Source organism: Planococcus citri, chromosome 1 (assembly GCF_950023065.1).
Source record: "Planococcus citri chromosome 1, ihPlaCitr1.1, whole genome shotgun sequence".
Taxonomy (NCBI): Eukaryota; Metazoa; Arthropoda; class Insecta; order Hemiptera; family Pseudococcidae; genus Planococcus; species Planococcus citri.
Genome location: NC_088677.1, coordinates 21,221,477 through 21,243,332, shown reverse-complemented (window position 1 = coordinate 21,243,332; position 21,856 = coordinate 21,221,477). Strand labels below are relative to the sequence as shown.

The 21,856-nt window shown below is 33.5% G+C and overlaps 3 protein-coding genes across 5 annotated transcripts; all 3 read right to left on the bottom strand.

Annotated features, from left to right (window-relative positions):
* Positions 1-4,492: 4,492 nt before the first annotated feature.
* On the bottom strand, positions 4,493-7,111 carry LOC135849812 (uncharacterized). The gene is made up of 6 exons (XM_065370415.1): positions 6,428-7,111; positions 6,060-6,316; positions 5,756-5,980; positions 5,535-5,678; positions 5,165-5,447; positions 4,493-5,095 (listed from the first exon to the last, which is right to left on the bottom strand). Exons 2-6 carry the CDS (start codon positions 6,279-6,281, stop codon positions 4,875-4,877), a joined length of 1,095 nt encoding a protein of 364 aa, XP_065226487.1. The 5' UTR covers positions 6,282-6,316; positions 6,428-7,111; the 3' UTR covers positions 4,493-4,874.
* A 4,317-nt stretch (positions 7,112-11,428) lies between these two features.
* LOC135849810 (esterase FE4-like) lies at positions 11,429-16,603 on the bottom strand. Of its 3 annotated transcripts, none has more exons than XM_065370412.1 (11): positions 16,377-16,602; positions 15,510-15,822; positions 15,280-15,414; positions 15,039-15,189; positions 14,570-14,755; positions 14,241-14,437; positions 13,965-14,130; positions 13,562-13,755; positions 13,182-13,323; positions 11,913-12,042; positions 11,429-11,825 (listed from the first exon to the last, which is right to left on the bottom strand). In XM_065370412.1, the coding sequence occupies exons 2-11, from the start codon at positions 15,702-15,704 to the stop codon at positions 11,675-11,677; spliced, it is 1,647 nt and encodes a 548-aa protein (XP_065226484.1). In that variant the 5' UTR covers positions 15,705-15,822; positions 16,377-16,602; the 3' UTR covers positions 11,429-11,674. The 3 variants fall into 3 exon arrangements, 2 of the variants coding, with proteins under 2 accessions (XP_065226484.1, XP_065226485.1); XR_010559614.1 differs by lacking the exon at positions 11,429-11,825 and adding an exon at positions 12,618-12,751 and having other exon boundaries at positions 11,918-12,042; positions 16,377-16,603; XM_065370413.1 differs by lacking the exon at positions 11,429-11,825 and having other exon boundaries at positions 11,977-12,086; positions 16,377-16,603.
* Positions 16,604-17,611: 1,008 nt separating this feature from the next.
* On the bottom strand, positions 17,612-20,136 carry LOC135849811 (uridine 5'-monophosphate synthase-like). Its single transcript, XM_065370414.1, has 7 exons — positions 19,853-20,136; positions 19,325-19,585; positions 19,115-19,237; positions 18,895-19,015; positions 18,544-18,820; positions 18,129-18,337; positions 17,612-18,047 (listed from the first exon to the last, which is right to left on the bottom strand). Exons 1-7 carry the CDS (start codon positions 19,997-19,999, stop codon positions 17,758-17,760), a joined length of 1,428 nt encoding a protein of 475 aa, XP_065226486.1. The 5' UTR covers positions 20,000-20,136; the 3' UTR covers positions 17,612-17,757.
* Positions 20,137-21,856: the final 1,720 nt, after the last annotated feature.

The window sequence follows — 21,856 nt, the reverse complement described above, 5'->3', positions numbered from 1 at the left end:
TTAAATAGCTAAATAGCAGCTTCATCTATTGTAGTTGGCAGTCTTTTTATTACAACTGATAATTTGTTTTCTTGAGAATTTCTGAACGTATAATATTTCTTACAAAGCTGATTTTTTTACTATCACGTTAAATTGCGGAAGTCGTCTATGTTGGAGAGGCAGATTCGATTTGCTTGTTCAGCAGTTGTATTTTGAAGTCATTAACAAGGGTACGCTTAATCGCAGCTAACTCATGAATATAATCAGAGTATTCAGTAAGAAATATTGGCTGAATTTTCTCTCCAACTTCTTCAATTACAACTGGATTAGGGTTATTGTCTGGAACGTCAGCAACTTGTAATTGTACTAAATTTATTTTTGATAGTGATTGGCTTGTCTTCTTTGATGGAACTAGAAGTTTTAATGGCTTTCTTAGGTTTACAAAAACCTCCAGCTAGGACATACTTCAGCTCAGTCATCATTTCAGCCTTCTTCTTTTTGGCAATTTCATGAATTTCATCATTTTACTAGGCATAATAAAAAATCAGAGTAGTTGTTAATGGCTCGGCGTTTAAAAGCAAACTATTAAAACAATTGAAAACATGAAAAATATGCAGAAAACTGATGATGTTTCAAAAGTTTTCTCGTTTTTTTGAAGCTGCGGGCACATTTTTCTGCATTTTTGAGACCTGTTTCCAGTGTTTGAAGAAAAAAAATTAATAACAAAAAAAAAACAAAATCCATTTCGTTCTATGATAAATATTGTTATAATTATAGACAGTAAAGGGAAGACTTCGCACTATCGTTATAAAAATGTACATTTTCCGTGCGCAAGGTTTTCGTAATCGCGAAGTTGCATGCGCGAGCGCCCTCTATAATTCACAGCGCGAGAAATGTACGAACTACGTAGATTCAAGAGCATCGCCAACACCACCTATGGCATCGCTATAGAATCGCGAAGTTACATGCGCGGCGCCCTCTACAAATTCTTCAAAACCTGGCGTCCGAAACGCGACTGGTTTTGATTTAGTCCCGCTTTGAGTGCGAAGTCTTCCCTTTACTGTCTATAGTTATAATATATTTAATGTTTTCCTTTTAACAATATGTCTCCTTGAACCTGAAAAATATCGTTTTTTTCTTCGTTTTTCATAAAATAACTTTTTTACAACACTGTTCTGACAACAAGATTCTCATTCCATATTTATCTTCTACTTTCTGAAGGTTGAACATCACTCTTTGCAAGTCATCTTTGTTATCAGCAATGACCACCTGATCATCAGCAAATAGCAGGGTATTGACATGAGTGTCATTGATGTCTAGCCCTTTTGGCTTGGTTTTCAACCATTCTTTAATCATGTTGTTGAAGTAGATGTTGGACAGGCTACACGACATTGGGCATCCCTGTCTTACTCCTCTTCCTATCTTCTTTGCTTCAAACATGTTTCCGGATCTTACTCTTATTACATTATTTGTGTATATTTCCTCAATTGAGCGTACTATTTGTTCATTCACTTTAATTTTCCTCAGGATTTTGAACAACTTCTTCCTTCCTACTTGATCATACGCCTTCTCCAGATCAACGAAGCACGTGTGGGTTTCTAGGTTATAACTCTCGTCTCTTCTCCATCAGCAGCTTAGTTGCATATGTTCCATCTAATGTAGCAAGATCTTCCCTTTTGAAAACCATTTTGGCATTCCAATATTATTGGCTCACTTGCCAGCATCTTTGCAAGTAGTTTGTAAGCAACATTTAGTAGGCTTATTCTCCATGGTAGTTTCCTGGATTGTTTCGGTCTCCTTTTTTGAAAATGGGAATTATGATTGCTGCAGGGAACTCTTTAGTCTGTTGGTAACTTATTGCTGTCTGGGGCTTTTCCATTTCTGGTGCTTTTGATTCACTTCTGCCGCTTTATTAAACGGCAAGATCGTTAGAATTTTTGCTTTATTGGCCTTCGACCAATATTATTTCAATTTGTATGTAGGTATTTGTTGATTAGTAATTTTATAACTATAACTAATCCACCTTAATTTTTCTTTGTTTCAGGTGAGTACAGATTTCCTTCCATAAATTATAGAGTATAAACTCACGTATGAGAATAAGTAAGTAATTTTATAATCCTTACCGTCCTTACGAGAAAAGTTAAGTAAGTCATTTCCACACCTGTGACTTTTCATTTTCAATGGCAAATCAAAAAAAAAAAAAAAAAAATTAAAATCAAGGAATTTGAAAATCGGCTGAAATAATTGCCCGTCTGGTTTGAATTGAGGCAATTTGATTTTCTGAATACGAATTTGGAAACAGTAGATGACATTTTTGAGTTCACAAACGATTTTGATTTTTGATGAATTTTTAGGAAGTCAAACTTGGATCAAAAATGAAAAAAAAAATCAAAATTTTACCAAATAGACCAAAAAACCTAAAATTTGGTGTGTGCCCTGTTTTCGCCCCTCCAAATCTATTGGAAACGGTTTCGAACCATTTTGCGTGGTAGTTATTAAGCACCGTAGCAGATTTTTGAAAATTGAAATTTCCACAACATTTTACCCAATTGAGTTGTTGAAATAAAATGAAATTAACTTAGTACCCCACTTTCAATTTGTCGATTCAATTGGAGGTGGTTTCAGGCTGTTCTGGAGGATTCGGGTGTATCTTGGAAATTTCAGATTTTTTAAAAAGTGGTCTCAAAAAAGTCCAAGTTTACTTTAGTGTTATTTTTTTCCCCTTCAAAATACAGGATATCTAACAGGTAGTGAAAGTAGTGAAAATGTAGTCATTTTAAAAATTGGTAGTGAGAGTATTGAAAAAGTAATGAATTCAGTTAAAAAGGTAGTGAAAAAAAGAAAAAAATTCAAATTATTGAAAAAATTGATCGAAATTAAGAAATCATTTGTGCACAAATTTTCTTCCAATTTCATTTTTTGAAAATTTTCTTGTGAAAATTTTGAATTTTTCAATTTTGTGTGTGTTGAGGGGGGGGGGGGGGAGTTGGCGTGGAGAGTTTTCTTAAAATTTGATTGGAGACAGATAGTGAAAAAGTAGTGAGATACCATTCATTTCTTCATGGTGATATTGCATGATGTGATAGTGACATTGCAATGCTTACTGGGCCCGTAAGGTTTTGAAATTTAAACCATAAACTCCTCCAATTTTGAATTTGAAACCAACCTAATCTGAATAGAAATAGCTACTACATTTTCCTCATTTACCAAATCAAACCCAAACAATTCTAAAATTCGAACTGATTCATATTTGAATTTTCGTTTGACACTCCTTGACCAATTTTTTACTTTACACCGGAGCTACTTAATTTACTTTTTATTTTCCCCAATTAATAATTATTATCCATTTTTTTAAAATTTCAATCCATGACTAATTGACTAATCTTAATTGTTGCGTTTTGACAGGTGAAAATGATTTTTTTTTGTTCATTTTCACCTCTTGAATTGAAAAATTCGCTTACAATTTTCCTTTCTAAACATTTTAAAAATTTATGCCTTAAACGTACATATGGTCAAAATTCAATTCGATGAATTTTAAAATTATAAAAAAATGAAACCTACTTACCTACTTCAACAAATTGAAATAATATGTAGTTCCTATTGAAATTTTCAAAAAAATTCCAATTTAGAGCTGATCAAAATTTGAGTTTGATGAATTTTTGCTCCAAGTGAATTTTACCTACATTATGTAATTAAAAAGAAATTGTTTTTACAATAAAAAGAGTTGGGCAACATGCCTACTGAAATTTTCAAAAAAATTATCAACTTAGAGCTGGTCAAAATTCGATGCTGGCTTGAGGTTTTATTCGTTAATAAACCCCCATACCCATGGTGTAAAAGTTGCTATAGAAAATCGTATTGGATTTCATTATGAGAAGATCAAGTTGTTCTTCGCACAGTTCCACCAACAAGTCGAGATATGCAACACCTGTTACAGTTAAGTCGAAGAAATAGTAGCTGACGATTCCGAAGGAGCTAACTTTTCTCCATTAAAATAATTATCTGTTATCGAAATATACCCACAAGTCATATTTGAAGTAGCCCATTTCCTTAAGACTTCTGTCGTCGCCATGCTTGTTGAGGAGGTGCTCTTTGTGAGTAAATGAAAAAGAAAGGATATCTCCAGATCATCTGGAAAAAAATTTGGCGTAGTTTGACCAAATTCAACAGGAACCTTAGTTTTGAGTTGAAAGTTAGGCACACATAAAATTTTAGTCTCTGACTAGAGTAAGATGCATTTGGAGGATAAATATGGGCCTTCAAAGAAGGTTTTTTTTCGAAAACGTCGTGGTTTTTTTCGTTCTAGCCCCTAACCTACTCATCCTGTTTTTGAAAAAATGGCTCGGTCCCAAATAAAAGTATTTGAGATTCTTCGTCGGCCTAGGCCATTGCCATGTAAATCCAAGACCATTCTTGGAGTTCTTCTGAGCGGTTGAAAATTTACAAAATCTTATTTTTGGATTGTCTGAATAAAAAAAAAATAATCTACTTTTCGAAATAATTGTTGAATAAATACGAAGAAAAAAATGAACAAGTGTATTTTTTCGTACATTCTTAGTTGATAATTGAAAAAAAAAATGAAAAAAAATAACACCAATTAGCCTAATAATATTTATGAAGATCACAATTCACAAAGGACGGCAGTCAACATCAACATCGAACCTTCACCAACCAGCATCTTCAATAAAAATCGAACCAAGGACAAAATAGAGTAAATCCGAACCCAACGTCAAGTCAAATGATGATGAACAAAAGAATATATCCATCTTAAGGTAACATGGGACACTGTACAAAGAACCTTTGGATGGCACAACCACAAAAATTCATCATTTCGGAAGAAATTCCCAAATCATCCATTCGAATAAGAAGGAATGCGAAGATCCATCAAGGACGTATCACGTGTTGAATGAGATATTATCAATGAAAGTTTTGACACTTTTAGCTAATAATTTATTAGCTTCGGCTAAATCTTTTTTCACGACCAGAGATTGCTCTCGTAATCGTTTTTTGGTTTCGAAACGAGTTTTATCAAACGCTAATTTCTCACTTTGGATTTTATTATGTTGACGTAACTCAGCAAGCAGATCGTTCAGCACCGAAGAAGAATTCTGCACGTCTGAAATAAAATTCCAACGTAAAAGAGACTCGAATTTCAAAAGGGTAAAAAGTATTTTAAAATACCTACTGTTTGATTCAGTCTTATGAGAAACATTCGAACTAGAAGGCAACATATTTGATGATGAAGATTGAGCTGGCAGTTTGGGTTTTTTAACTGAATTATGTTTTAATATTTCTTCTTCTTCGGATTCATCAGCTGATGAAAAACAGTTGTGTTTCGAATCTGATTTTCTTTTTAATGATGGGCCAGAATGATTCGTCGTTATATCGGAATAATTCACATCGTCTGTATCTGATTCTTCTAGCACTTCTTCGTAAGCGATTTCACATAAATCATCGTCATCGGATTTCTATTCGAGAAAGATGCGCCGTGAGCAACACTTTGACTAATGAATAGATAAAAATGAACATCGAACAGATAGAGTTACAAGACATACTTCCGATTTCAGATCACGTAGATCGTCGCTTTCAATTTCTTCGTTCTCGTTGACAAGATTAAAAACAGATCGGTTTTCGTCGAGTTCAATTTTCGATACATTGTCATGCGAAGACAGCCTGCCTTTGATGTTTGATACGTTCATCTAAAAATGGGAAAAAATCAACCAACTAATTACGTGATCTGTAGTTAATAATAATTAATATTAAAAACTTCACTCACGTCAGCTAATAAAAATTCGGTGAAACCACTTCCTTCGGATAGAATAGCTTCACGAAGAGCTTGCTCAATATCAACTTTTCCTTTGGTCAACGTGGAAATCTGATCAGCCTTATCTAACAAAAGTTTCGTATCAATCACAATATGATCGCATTGGGAAGAGTTGATGATGATTTCTTTCAAATCGATGCCCGTTTTCTGATATCGAGCTCTGATATCTTTCCAAGCCTACGACACAATAAAATACACACCAAAACTAAGCAAAAACTGCACATCTCGCGATGAGAAATTTTGCAATAATATGCACCTTTTTCCAACACTCGACCGTCTTTCTCGGCGGACCGAAGACGTTCAAAACAGCGCACATATTTCGCCAAAATGCTTTATGATGGTAAATGGTGAAATCGGCGGTTATTTTACGCGAATATATCAAAGGATTATCGGCCATCGACTGTAGTAATATTTTTTTCTGTTTTGGATTTACTTTGGCTCCTCTTTTTCGCACCATTAACGGAGATGTCGCCGACATGATTACGGATTCAGTATCAGAGTACTTTGTACCTGCTGAGTAGGAGCATAGTTTCGATATATTTAGAAGGAAGGCTGATTTAAAAGAATCATCGAGTAAATAAAAAATAATAAATCCGAGATACTTCTCCGGCTTCGTCGAGATACCTGTTGTGAAAGATTTATGATTTCAATGCGAAGGAAACTTCAACTCTGGAGGGTGATGGCGATGAATCGAGGTTTCAGTTAGTCAATATTGGTCAACATTACAATAATTAATTGATAAAATACGTAAAAATTCGCTGAAATGAGACTAACTTTTAAAATAAATTCACGTTTCCTCCATCCATAGGAAAAAAATTTTTGATAAAAAAATTTCTCATATCACAATCACGAATCAATTGAGAAATTAGCCAGGTTATTTCCTTATTTTGGCTGTCACCATTAGTAACAATTTTTATCGCTAGGATCGCTATCAGTCTCACCGAGTCTGTCGGAATCTTACGACCTTTAACCTTTTACTATTTAGATTGACTGACCTTGGGAGCCTAGACACACAAGTCAATCATCTTGAGAGGACAGACAGACAGAGAGACGACCTTAGAAAGCCAGACGGACTGGTGAATGACGAATGACCTTAGGAGTTCAGTTGTGACCGGATGTAGAAAGGTGTCTTATGGGTGGTGTACATAAGACACTAGGGATGGCATGCTCAAATGCGCGCAACAGCACGATGAGCATTTGCTCAAATGCGCGAGAACGCATTTTAGTAATTTGCTCGAGCACGAGCATTTTCAAGGAAAAAATAGGGAAATTTTCCAAAATTTCGGATATTTATTACTTATTTTCAATATTTTTGCCTTTTTTTGTAAGATTTAATGCATTTTTCACTTAATTGTAATTTGTATTAGATTACACTTATTTTATGAAATGACTTTCTACATAATGTGTATCAAGTAAGGGGATGCGTAATAGTAAAATATGCTCGCGTGCTCGAGCAAATGCGCGCATATGCGCGCATGCGCGCACGTAAAACAACATGCGCGAGCATTTCCCATCCCTATCAACTAGTGAGTAAAAGTGATTTTCGACGAATTTTGACTTTTGAGGTGTATTGTGAATAATTGTCCGAGCGAAACGAGGGAAATAAACAGTGATGGCAGCGTTCGCGTTCGCGAACGACACGTTCGCGAACGCGAACGGAAGGCGTTCTTTTTTGCAAGAGCGCGAACGCGTTCTTTTCAAAAGAACGCGAACGCGAACGGCGTTCGTTTTGATTGAAGGCAAATTTTCGAAGTTTGAAAAATCAAATTATTTTGCAACACAAAAAGTATCATCTCGTACCTCTTGTACCATATACCTACTATACTTGATCAACTTCACTGTCTTCACTGTACAAATCATGTATTTTGCGTTCACATTCGCGAACGCCGTTCGCGAACGCGTTCACTTGAAATGAACGCGAACGCGAACGCCGTTCATTTGAAATGAACGCGAACGCGAACGCCGTTCATATTTTTGCGAACGCTGCCATCACTGGAAATAAACCTCAAAATTCGTCGAAAATCACTTTTACTCCCGCATGTATCCAAACCCTCACACATTAGAGCACCTCCTAGCGAAAAGTATGGAAAATCTCGTTCTTCACTGAATGCGACCACCCTTGAGCATTTTTATCACTTATCTGATGTCCGATGCTGCGTTTTACTTTACCAGTTTACCAGTATACAAATTAAGTCACCTGCAATGGAATTTACTCAATTAATTTCGATTTTTGATAGAAGGAAATTATTACTAATACATATTATTATGATATCCGCACTTCCGCAGTAACATTAAAACTGTGGATGATAATATCATTTCGTGGTGTTCTTCCTTCGAAAAGAATAATACTCCTCCAAATAGAGAGCGAATGGTCAGAAAGTGGGTTTTTTTCAACTTCCAAGTTCTTTACGTACATCACCCCATGTCTTTCACTTCGATCAAAGTACAAATATTTAGCAATTACTCACAATAAATTAGCATCACAAATGGCAATGGCAAACAGTACTGCTTCTTTCAGCTGATGTATCGAACGAATTTAGCGGAAACATTACGCCAACTACGAGTACAGTACTCCATAATTTCAATAGTTCATAAAATGGTCAAGTGCAACTAGCTGAGTACCTTTTCCTTGTAAACTTCATTTAATAATCTAATATTTCGATAATTTTGATTCATTGATTGTGTAGTGTAAAATAAAATGGAAAATACTAAATACATAACACACTTTCCGTATGTTTGGCTGAGTATTTTTGAATGTAAAAAAGAATGATAACTTCGCTGTTTCATGGCAATAATGAATAATTACGTGTATATCATTGAAAAATTTCGAGTCTATAAAATAAATTAAATAATAAGATTTCGCACGCAAGTTGCTGTAAGTGTAGTAAAAATAATATGTCTTTAACATTTACTTGTGTTATGAAGTTATGATAAGAACTTGGAGACTTGAATCACGTTTCTGAACGTTCGTTCAGTGAAGGTGCTCTAACGTGTGAGGGTTTGGATATATGCTTTACTCCCTGGTTGAATATATTCAAATGTATTATAATACATCATGAGAAGGGAATTTTTTGTTTTCAACTTCGCCGTTTTGTATCATTGTCGTTTGGCCAGTTTGGCAATCGGCATATGTAAAAAGAGGGACCTTTACAAATGTCAAATTGCTAAAATTAAATAAAAGAAATGAGAAATAACTTTGACAACAATTCTGTGTTTCAACTTTCATTGTGTTATTTCATTTAAACTACACAAAAATATGAAAATGTAATTTATTTCAGTTTATAAATTCAGTCTCGCAATCGGTTTCTACGAATACTAATCGTTGATTGGTTGTATAGAAACGCTATTCTCTGATTGGTTATATTTTCAAATACTGTGCGCTAATTGGTTATTGGCTTTCGGCAAGAAGTTTAAAATTCACGATTTTCATGTGTTTGAAGAACTGACAAAAAGTGAAAACAATATAGTTTTTTGCGACCAGCGCAAAAACTATAAAAAGCATGAAAACACCACAACTTTTTGAGATTATTAAAAACGAATTTTGGCCAACTTTATCATTTGGTTGTCTGTATGACGTCAGATGGAACAAGGTGAACACGGACGACCAGGGATTTCCAGCCAATCATCGATTAGCTTTTGGCTATCAGCTTTTAGCTTGATTTTCATTAGCTTAAATAAAGCTGGCTATTGGCTGGCAACATTTCATTGGCTGGCGATTGGCTGGCTTTTGGCTTACGAAAACAAAAATACATGTGACCCCTCAAAATACTCGTTATGACGTGTAGACGATTATTAAAAGGACAATTTTCATTTCTGTGGTGTCAGTGAGTGTAAGACGTGAGTCACGAGTGAAAAAAAAATAAAATCTGAGAAAAAAATTTTAAAAAATTGAAAAATTTGAAAATCACTCAGGGCTGTTAGACACAAAACGTAAACGTATCGTTTCGTTTCGGTTGAGCTCTTTGAACCAAACTGTTTCGTTATACCGTTTCGTTTCGTTCCATAAAAGTGGTATCATTTCGTTTTGTGTCGTTTCGTTTCGTTTCCTTTCAGCCAAAAAAGTGAGAAAAGCGGACATTTTCATTAATAAATGTGACGCGGCCAGCGATACCATACCATATGTCGGCAAAAATTTTTTTTGTTTTATTGTGGTTTCTAGTAGTGTTTTTCTTCCTCTTTTCAATGGTGCAAACAGATTTTCAAAATATTAAAATCTGACAAATTTGCAAAATTTCAAAGTTGCGTATTTTTTGAAATTCAAAAACCAAAATTCTGAGGAAAACGTGTTTGAAAGTTTGGGTTATTTTTGTAACATTTTTGAATTTTTTTTTTTTTTTTTTTGATTTTCTTCATCTTTTAATGGTTTTACATCATAATATTTTTTTTTTTTTTTTCAACATTTTTTTATGAAAAGCACTTTTGTAAAACCGGTTTTTCACCACTAAAACGACGTGTTTGAGATCGGTGGGTACACCCATTCCAAAGTATAGGCTTCATAGTATATGAATCGACAAAAAAATTTTTTTTGATATTTTCTGACGTTTTCCATGAAAACGCGATTATCTCAAAAAAAAGTTTTCCGACTTATGGTATGGTATCGCTGGCCGCGTCACAAATGAAGAAGAGAACCCCTCTAGAGGCTCTAAATGGATGAAATTTGAGTGAATTTGACAAAATTTGGCCGAAATTTACAAAAAAACTTGCAATGAAAAATCAAAAATTGAAGAAATAGAAATGATTCGTTTCGTTATAACGTTTCGTTTCGTGTAATTTTTTTGATTCGTTTCGTTTCGTGTCTCGTTTCGTGTCCAGAGGGAAAATTTTCCGTTTCGTTTCGTGTCTTTCGTTTCGTTTCGTTTCGTATTAACAGCCCTGAAATCACTCCCAAGTTCATTAGCTTTTGGCTATTAGCTATTGGCTGGCAATTTTTCATTAAGCCAGCTTTTGGCTATTGGCTTAAATACCATTAGCTTGCATTAGCTATTGGCTTTTGGCTTTTAGCTATTGGCTGGCTGGAAATCCCTGCAGACGACACGTCTGCGCCTTCAGAAACGGAATTTTGAAAATTTTTCATTTTTTTTAATACCTAGATATAGAGAAGACTACCAAATTCAATGGAGGTGTGAGGTGTCTCATCTCATAATGTTGAATTTGTACTCCCTTTACGGCCTTTGCCCTTTTCTTTCATATGCCCATAAAACCTTGTAAATAAAATATTGCACTATTGCAGTCATAAAAAAGGCAGATATTTTTCCCATTGCACTCAGTGCCTCATAATCTTCAAAAGTTCAAAATTCGTCAATTTTTTCCATATTTTATGATTTTTATTTTTTAAATCAAATCGCGCAGTTTCAGGAACCCCTAACCGATTTTTCGATTGCCCAGTTGCCCTATTAGCCCTACGCCCTACGGAGCTAAAGTTTACATCGAGACTGATATTAAACGTCAAATAGAATTTATATTAAGTAGGTATTTCAATAAAATTAGAAATCATCATTTTTTTTCCTACCTACTTATTTTCATGATACGATGCGAATGTGATAATTTTCCCATTTAGAAAAATGCGTCATCCACAAGTAGTAGGGAAAAATCGAACATTTTTAGCATTTGCGAACCATAAAAACATTTTTGCAAAAAACAAAACAACAAAGTTATATTTTCACAGGAAATCAAATAGACATTCTTAAATAGACATTCATAAAATGAAAGAAATACCACATAAGTAGGTTTCAATTACCTACCAACATACTTTTCAAAAACTCATTTTTATTCTGATCGATTGGGTAGTTCATCGTTCGCCTCAACAAAAATGAACCAGCATTGCTTCTTTGTTGTATTTTTTTTATTGATATCCACATTTAAAAATGACTTTCAGCTCTCACCAAGAATATTTTCTAAAAATTCAGATTCTTCTTTCATAAACTCATTCTTCATTTGAAGCGTTCCTCCTTGTATATGCAAATAATTCAAATTGCTCGATTCGACAGGATCCCAAATCCGCTTATCTTTATAATTTGGATCTCTGGTACATAAAAAACAATTATACAATACATAAGTAGGTATGTGCTGTTTTTGTTGTAGAAATATACGAAATTGCATTGGTGATTACCCATTAGCAGCAAAATTAGTCCATAAGTCGAGCATTTGTTCAGAAACAATTAAATCCACACCCTTGGTAACTGGTGTTATCTCAGAAGACCAATTGAATAAGCTGATGAGCTCATCTCCATGAATAACGCCTGAATAAGATTATTTTATACAGTGGAACCGCGATAAGTGCAACCTCAACAAGTGAAAATTCACGTTAAGTGCAACCAAAATTAATCCCCGGTCCCTACAGTCGATTTACCATGTAAATTCACCTCCATAACGGCAACAGTACCTTGATAAGTGCAATGAATTTGGCGAATTTTTTTGTGAAAATCATCCGAATTTGAAAAATATAGTAAAAAATGTAGAAAATATTCAAAAAATCCTCCAACATATTATCACTAAAATAGAACAATGTCCAAAAAAATTGTGTAAAATTGAAAAATGGGTAAAATTGGCATAAAATGGATGTAGGTAACGTAAAATCATGTAAAAAATCATCAAAATTGAGTAAAAAAAAGGAGGTACTTGTCGCGTAATTTATTCACCTTAATAACTGCAAATTGCGAAAAAATAATTTTGCTTAGTGCAAACCTTTTTAAGTGAAAAACTCAATAAGTGCACTAATTTTTCCGGTCCCTTGAGTTTGCACTTATCGCGGTTTCACTGTATTACTATATTTTCGATTAGGTACTTAGATATAAAACGTTAAATAAGTAGGTACCGAAACATGTTGAAATTGTGTTTTCTCATGTCTTCTCACTAGGGAATCTCTCGGAGTGTCCGCCTCTGATTTGAACGGGGCCTCGATTTTTGGAAAGAGCGTGGTCAGAAACACTCATTGCAAAAGTTATTTCCCTACGAACAGAAAAATTTTGATTTTTTGTATTTCTTCATCATAAATATTCTGGTCAGGAATACGCTTTATTTTGAGATGTTAACCTGGAAATCGGATAAAATGTGGATAAATCCTATACTCAAATTGATTTCCACGCCCCCTGGAAATTTCTTAAAATTCTGGATAAATTGAAAATCATGCCAGAGGTTCCAGAATGGTCAGAAATGATGAAATTTGGTTCGAGAGAGTGGATTATAGTTTTAGGACTATTTTCACCATAACTATAACTCGTCAAAAATGGTCAAATCAGTTTAGGCAGCTTAAATTTTCGCTATGGGGTTTCAGACTATGCTTTATTATCCATAAATCGTGGTCTTGATCAAATCGAAAGTAGGTACGGTACCTCGAGAGGTTCCCTTGTTAGTTTGATTAAAATAATAAAAAGCTTACCAAATTCAACACTGGCGTTGGGGATCATTGTCTTGGCAAATGATTCTTCATTCTTGTGATCATAATAATAAAAGTATTTTGGTCCTTGATACAATGCCATGGATTTTTTTGTGAACCACAGATATTTTAGCGATGAAAACATCTATTGCAAACAATTTTACTATTTATGATTTTATGTTTTTATCCAAACCCTGACAAGCCACATGGACAAAGACATCTATACAATTGATCAATCTGAAATTTAAGATCTATACTGGATAGGAATTTTGATTTCTGTAATTCTACTATTCTACAGAAAGTGGCTTGTCAGGTACATTCTTTATTATTTTAATGATGACTGGTGACTTTCAGCATAGGTATGTATAAGTAAGTACAGGTACCTTTGAGAAACCATAGGCGTCTTGGGAGATGTTGTTTTCACCAAAATAATGTTTTTTGTATGTTTCTGTTATGAAGTCCAGTCGCTCAGGATCTTTAACGTGACACCCATATCCGAATATTAAAGGAAATAGCTCTTTGTAATTTTCATTCAATTCATCCAATAAAGCTGTGCAATCCGGGCGAAAATACTGAACTGTAGTAGAAAAAAAAAGGTCATCAGCGTACAACTGAATATAGGATTAGCGCATTGGCTAAGTAGACGATTTAAAAAAAATTAGCGCTCCATTTCTTGTTTCATTATAGATATTGTGCGAAAATTCAAAAATTCAAGCATATAATATTCGAATTAGTCTCTTAAATGCATTATTGAGGTAATATAAAACATCGGATACGTGAACGTACATAAGGCCATCATGCCTCCTTCATCAGAATTCATTCCCATCATCCAAGGAATGTCTGAATTTCTTTGGATTAATTTTGTAGGATCGTCGACTAGAAAAGCTCCAGGAACGTTTTCACTTTCTATTATCGGGCTCCATGGCATCGATGGTATCATAATTCCATGGGTCTGGAATAATTTACTTGAGTTTACACAATATTATCACCTACCTACATATTTTGATAACCTCTAACCCAACAGATGCTTAAATCTTTACAATCATTTTGCCATCGACTTACGAAGAAATCATTGTTATGAGAAGCTAATTCTTCAGCTGGAATGCTTTTCAGACACTTCACTAAATCATCCGAAGTTTTAACATCGTCTCCAGTACAATCAACCATAGAACCAAGTTTCCAAGCAGCCAATCTTCCCTGATAGCATAGGTCGAAACTGAAAGGGTCCCCACTTTGAGAAATAACACGATGAAATAAACCTGTAAGTAATAAAAAATATTAATGCAAATTTATTCAATCGACGAGTCATTTTGAAACCTATTGAGCATTTTGCTTTGCATCAATGGTAGGTCTAGGTACGTTTGTATGTAAATGTGTTACCTGATAGGTACCTTTTGCAAGAGGAGAAAGTAACGTCAACGAAGTTGTCATACCCCCAGAACTACCTCCGAATATTGTCACTCTATCCTTATCTCCTCCAAAATCAGCGATGTACTTTTGTACCCATTGTAGCACAGCGACTCCGTCTTTCAGACCGTAATTCCCCGGTAATGTTTCATCTTCAGTGCTAAGAAATCCTAAAAGGTTTATATGTACTTAAAATATTTGCTGATGCTGAATTCATAACACTAGTTTTTGTAGGAAATTAAATTTCCTAGGTGCTGTCCAATGTATATTTTAGTCAAGTATCTTTGAAGTGAAGGGACAAATGAAAAGAAAAAGAGAAAAAGTGCATACTTTCCATCAAGTAGGTATTTAGATATTTTTAAAAATTCTTTCATGAAAATTTTACTCCAACTTTCCAAAACAGAAGCTCACAAATCCCACAAAAAATGCATTGGTAATATGTACATTACATACCTAGAATTCCTAATCTGTAATGAAACGTAATCAGAATAACGTCTCTGTCCATTAAGTAATGGGGTCCATATCTATGAGGTAAAGCATCTCCATACATAAAACGACCACCAAATGTGAGTACCATTACGGGTAGCAAAGTTTCATTTGTAATCTTTAAACACATGATACATAAGCAACAAATAAGTAAGGTATCTGCATTCACAAAGTAATTTATGTAGGTACATTTAATTTTGTTACCTACTTTTGGGGTATAAACATTCAAATAAAGGCAATCTTCTTGGCCAATAACGCCTGCTTCAAAGTAATGATAAATGCAAGAAGGTGGTAAAACAGTAGCATCTCTTATACCTTCCCATGGTTGAGCGAGGATCGGATTCTAATCAAATATAACATTCGTTCATTATTCACTATGCAGAGGTATCTATCTGAACAAAAATGAAATTATGATGAGTGAATATTTAAAGTAGGTACCTGGAACCGTAACTTCCCCACAGGAGGCTCTGCATATGGGATGCCATAAAAGGTGTAAAATGTTCTACCTGATCTACTCTTAGAAACTTCACCTTTCAGAATTCCTTGTTTTGTTGTTAATAGGATTCCATTAGTCAAATTTACAAAAAGTACGAATATTATAAAATTGAACGACTTGTGCCCAAACATGATCATTTTTTCGTTTTGGTGCTTGGAAAAAATCTTTACGCGTTCATCTTTCACTTGTATGTTGATATTTAGGTAGGTATGCCTGTTTACTATGTAGGATACAGTTCATACTATCTCTCTAAATCTGAAAAAATGTTTTTCTATTTTAATTCAAGTCAAATTTCACTAACTCAGAGAGGCAGATATAACTACCATTGAATTAGTGAAACAGTTCCTACTATACGTTAATTAGTTAAATGCATTCAATGTAGGTAGGTATCCTATAACTAAATGTCTGCGTGGATCGCATCTACGTATTTATAGTCTTGCAATTATTTTAGGATTTTTTTCGCTGAAAGTTTGCCTTCACATTTACCTATGTAGATATAGGCATGCAAAATCATATTATAAATTCAATTTGCCGGTAAAAATGGTAGGCATATAGGAAAAATACTAAGCATACTCGTATTTATGGGTTATTGAAGGCTAACAACTTTGAAAGATCCACAGATCTCGTCAAAATCGTATTTTGCGTTTGTACAAACACCAACTCTTTATCTCTAATCTAAATTCACAATTCCAAAAAAACAAAAAAAAAAATACATTCGGCAATAATCAATCGTAGGTCTAGATACACACGTTTTAAAAACACATATAGGTAAGTATTACTTATAGTTGTAGTAGATCGTTTGCACTTACAAAACCGATATTTCCAGGAAAAAAATCGAATGAGAAAAAATCGCGATCAGTATAGTGTACTCAAAACGCAACAACTGAACTCATTCTTAATTCTATTGATTTAACGAATCACCGATGATAAAATAATGAATATAAAGTGGACACAGGCATAGGCATAATATACTTATTTCAAACGATTAACAGAAAAATGTGACGATCATTGATGAAACCGGTTTGACAGACGAATATACCTGTAGGGTAAGGTTGCCTAAATCGTACCACTCCCTAAATCGTACCACCTGCTACTTTTCATGGAAGTAGCACTCCTATAATTTTTTTGGGGTATTAACTGAAAAGTGTCAGTGTTGCCAACTACTATACAAAAAAAATCAGCCAGATTGACTAATGTTTGCGTAACTTATCACAATTTAAAGAAAATGTGTGGTTGGGATCTATTTTTTTTTCAATGTATGTAAGGTGTTGGAGCCCGGATAGGATTAATCAAGTGGAATTTTTTTCAATGGATCACTTGAAACACACATTTATAATTGTTTCATCGCGCGCAGATGTCAGTTACAAGTATATTTTATGACAGTGTTGCCAGTTATTCAAAAAATGCCAAAGTTGCCCAAATCGTACCACTTTGAGGTTTCCTAAATCGTACCATTACATTTGCATTATATGCAATGAGTTCCCTAAATCGTACCAGGTAAAAACTAAAAGAAAACTGAATAAAAAGCATCAAGACAAACATGTAGTATTTTTTTCATTTTACAAATCAAAATATGCATTATAATGAATACAAATGAAAACCTTATGCTTTTTCTTGAATTTTTTTACCTCATTTCATCTACTTCCTTCAAAATATGACTAAAATGACTGGGTAGTACAACTTGAGGAACTGGTGGTACGATTTAGGAGACTAGTTTCCCAAATCGTACCACTTGAAGACCTTTGCGGAAACTGAAATATCTCTTCTTGTTGAAGAATAAATTACTCTATTGATACGTCATTTGATAGACAAGGTTTCAAGCTACAATCTAAAAAAAAAATCAGTCAAAAAGAGTGAAAATTGGGCATTCCAGGTCCTAATAACCAAGAAGTGGTACGATTTAGGCAACCTTACCCTATGTATTCCAGTAGAAGGGTAGGTCTAGGTAGCCTATATCTAAGATAATAGCGTATAAAGGCCTATATCATGGGATACCAGAAATCTGTACCTACGCACTATTCTCAAATTAGAGACAAAAATTAAATAACGGCTTGGTAAAGAAATGTATTATATACGTGAATATCTAATTATCATCATATTTACATAAGTTAATGGCATATTGCCAGTAAATTTAACCACCTATATCATCATTCATCACATTGGACGATAGGTTGAGGGAACTAGAGTGAACTATGTATTACTAAAACGCTTGAAATACGCATTCCACAACAATAATTGTTCATTTTTTACTAGCTCAGCAATATTTTCTAAGCTATTGTAACGCAATTTAATTATATCAGCGCTTATATCTTGAACAATAATTTCAGATGAATAAAAAGAGTTATTTGACGATTGCGCAACATTGCCGGAGTTCTTTAAATCTGACGCCATATGGATATAATTCAGAGGAATTGTAGAATTTTTACTGCTGACGAATCCAGTAACTTCTTCAAAAAGTTTCAAAGTTATATCAATGGAACCTAATTATGTAATAATGTTAAAATATCCATTAGAAAAGTAAATTTTTTGTAATTAGGGTTATAATACAAGAAAAAATTTACTTTTTTCGAAATTCGATCCTGCTAGTGCATCGACGATGCTGGGAAATGCGACAACGAATACTCCTTTTTCTGGAAATCGATCTTTGATAAGAGATTTGATCAAAAGCAACGTATTTTTACCGGAAATAGGATAAATGGTTAATAAATCAACAAATTTGAATCTTCGACGACACTGCTCGAACAATACGTCTCCATCTTCTGATAATTTACTGAAATCAGTTTTTAAATTTTTATTTCATGTATGTAGTTAATTAAGTATATTTCGAATTTCAACTTTCAAAGTCAATTAGGTAAAATTTTAATTTTTTTTTCTCATCTTTGGCCAAAATTTGATTTTTAAAAAGTCATGGCTGCGGTGATAATCAAATCAACTGTATTTGTACCAGGTTAGTAGGTATAAGGATGAATAATTTACCTATCATCTATCAAAAGAAAGTTATGTTTTCTAGAAATTTCAACAAGTCGTATCAACTGCAATTCCTCAGCTTTTTCAAATACGTGCCAACATATACTGAGCATGCAGATATATGGACCAATAAGTTCAGCAACTTGTGAGGTAATTTCCACACTAGGGCTGATAAATTCCACACATAAATTACTCTTTTTTGCTGACATTAATTTCAATAATTTTTTACTGATTTGGGATTTGCACGAGTCAATTCGTTTTTCATATTGTATTGATTTTCTCCTGCCTGAAAAAATTCATGAATATTTTTAATTTAAAAAAAAAATTGAAAAAAGTCTAATAATAATGCTGTGTACGTACTCAAATATGTATTTGTTATGACATCGCCATTTGGAGAGCATTTAAATTCGGAAAACCCTTTCATAGAACTATCATATTGATTTTCTGCTATGAGTTTTTCATCAAATAATATTTGAAGGAACTGAAATTTAAAAAAAAAACAGATTGCTTGGTAAAAAGACGAATCCATGGTACAGTATGATCAATTACTAATGCAAGAAAAATTCTACTTTTTTTTTACCTGGGACATTGTCATCAATGAGTGAAGTTTGTATCCCAATTTTTCAAGATTTTCATCTCCTCCTTGCTCCAAATTGATTATACTATAAATATCTTTAACCTTCATTCCAGTATTTTCAATATCCTGAAACAAACCAAATTTCGAATACACTATATTAGACCTATATTCGGAATTCAAAACCTTTTTCAACCTTAATCAACGAATATCTACTTTAATGACTCCTAAAATACTTCTACCACTGGCCACCACTTCTTCAACCAAAATACAATATTCATTTTTTAGAATTCTGCCATGAATTCGCTGATCAGTTGAATGACGCGAAGGCTCTTTATTCCACATTATCAATGGTTTATGTACTTTAGAAGCTAAAAGAACGCCGAAAGGTAATCCGCCATAGGTGACTCCGCATACTGCAGAATAATTTAAATTTGCTTCAACGCAAAATTTACTCGCATGCTCACATATTTTATCCTACAGCACCAAAAACAGAAAAACAAATAAGTAAACACATTGTCGATAGACGATATAGTCAAACGGGAGAAATAGGTACTTTCCTGCGTGCAGTTCTCAGAAAGATTGGGTATCATAGCCGACGAGAATTTTTGGGGTAAAATGTGGGTTGGCAGCGCTAAGCTACTACATCAAAACACATTTTGATTACGAATATTTTCGCCAGCTATGCCCGATATTTCTAGGGACCTTGTAGGTAGGTACGTAGGTAGAGGTACTTCTACTTACCATCAATGATGGGTATCCATAAACAAGTAACAAATCAAACCACGCATTCACTTCACAACCAGAAGGAGAATAAAATTTACCGAATTTGAGAACACCGGCATTGAATAATTCAACAGCTAATTCTCTCACTATCAGTTCCGAAACCATGATTTTTGTTGCAAATAAAATTATGTGAATCGAAATAAGGAAATTTTTAGCTGAAAAATGCTGTTGTATACCGCCTAACACCCATTAATACAATATCAAATCAGTTATATAATAATATGATTGAGTCGCTTACTCACGTGTACTAACTTTATTTTATCCGTTTCATAATTGGATGTAATCTATAACTTGGAATCAGAGATAGCATTAAGAAGGTTATCATTATTTCATAACACAAAAGTAGGAAGAAGCAATAACTTCTCAACCACCACTTGAATCATTCTGACAGTTACATCCATGATGGAAAGTATACCTACTACCTACCTACTCTGTTGTCGCAGTAGCAATTCCAGCACTGGATGCAGCCAGCCGCCAGGTATTCTCTGGAAAACTTTTTATATTAAAAATAGTCTAATCAGTGTCGATAAAAATGTGCTAATACATATACTATGTAATCAAGTACTCACTTATCTTAATTTCGTATGGATGACCTTTGTTCATTTAGAAAACACCTATATTCGTTTGAGTCGATGAGTCCACAAAGTTACCTATCTAATTAATGATTTTATCAGCTAAGTACATTATAAGTACTCTGTTACTTCAAAGAGATGTATTGTATCTCAACCTTCTTGGTTCACTTCTATAAATCATAAGAATAGTTTTTATTGGATCATCCAATAATGTCTACTTATCTCTATAGCACACATTTCTCAGGTAGGTATAAACTTATCTACATTCTACATACGTTAAATACAAACATAATATTTGAAATTTGAATTTTATATTCCTTTCCAAGTAGGTACCTATCATTAATAAAATGGATGAACAACAGAGTACAGAGTGACATTGTTTATTCAAACAATATGTCGGCTAAACTTTGCATCGAAATAGAAGTGAATGAGTTCAGATTAGTGAATAAATGAATCAATAAAACGTAAAATTAATCGAAAATTTAAATTTTAAAATTAAAATGCAGAAAACGAATAAAAATTTTAATAAAAATGGAAAAACAAACAAGCAAGGTCACAGGTGACCTGGCAACGGGTTCCCCTTAAAGTTGATACCATAAAACAAATTTTAAAATGCCTTTTCATTAATTACGACTACGAGTACTACTTTTTAAAAAAACGATGAAATGTGAAATTGTCAAATGAAAATATTGAAAATGGTATTTCAAAAAAAAAATAAAAATAAAGTTATTACTTTATTAGGTATGTACAGGGGTTGAAACTGTTAAAAACCCTAAAACCAAAAATGAAGGAAAAACCAAATATAAATCTGTTTTGTGCAAAACTCAAAACCAAAAATAAAAAATATTTGGTCAAAACAGTTAACCAAAAAACCAAATATAAAATGAGAAACAGTTGTGAACCAAAACTCAAAACCAGAAATAATCCTTGCTGGTTTTTGGTTTTTTCTGTTTTTTTTTTTTTTTTGATTTTGCAGAATTGATTGATCATCAAAATGAAAAAATCCAAGTTTTGTTTTTTAAAAAATTTTAATATTTTTTTCGTCAGCATTAATTTGAAAATAAATGTGAATTTGATGTTGTTTTCATTTGCAGGTAGGTACCTATCGATCGTGAAAATTTATTTATTGTTATTGATCATTAAAATGAAAAAAATTGAACTGTCTTCTGTTTTTGTTTTTTCTTTGTATGTTGATAAAAGAAAAGTAAAGTATTTCAATGCTAATACCTACTTTTACTTTTCAAAAAAAAAAAAAAAAAACATGATGTTGTCCCAGTTCACCTCAGATGCAGTTAAAGTTGGCCAAAAGAAATAATGATATAGGTAAAAATACAATGGTTGTCCGACCCGACCTCACTTCATTTTCAGGATGATTCAGACAAATTTCATT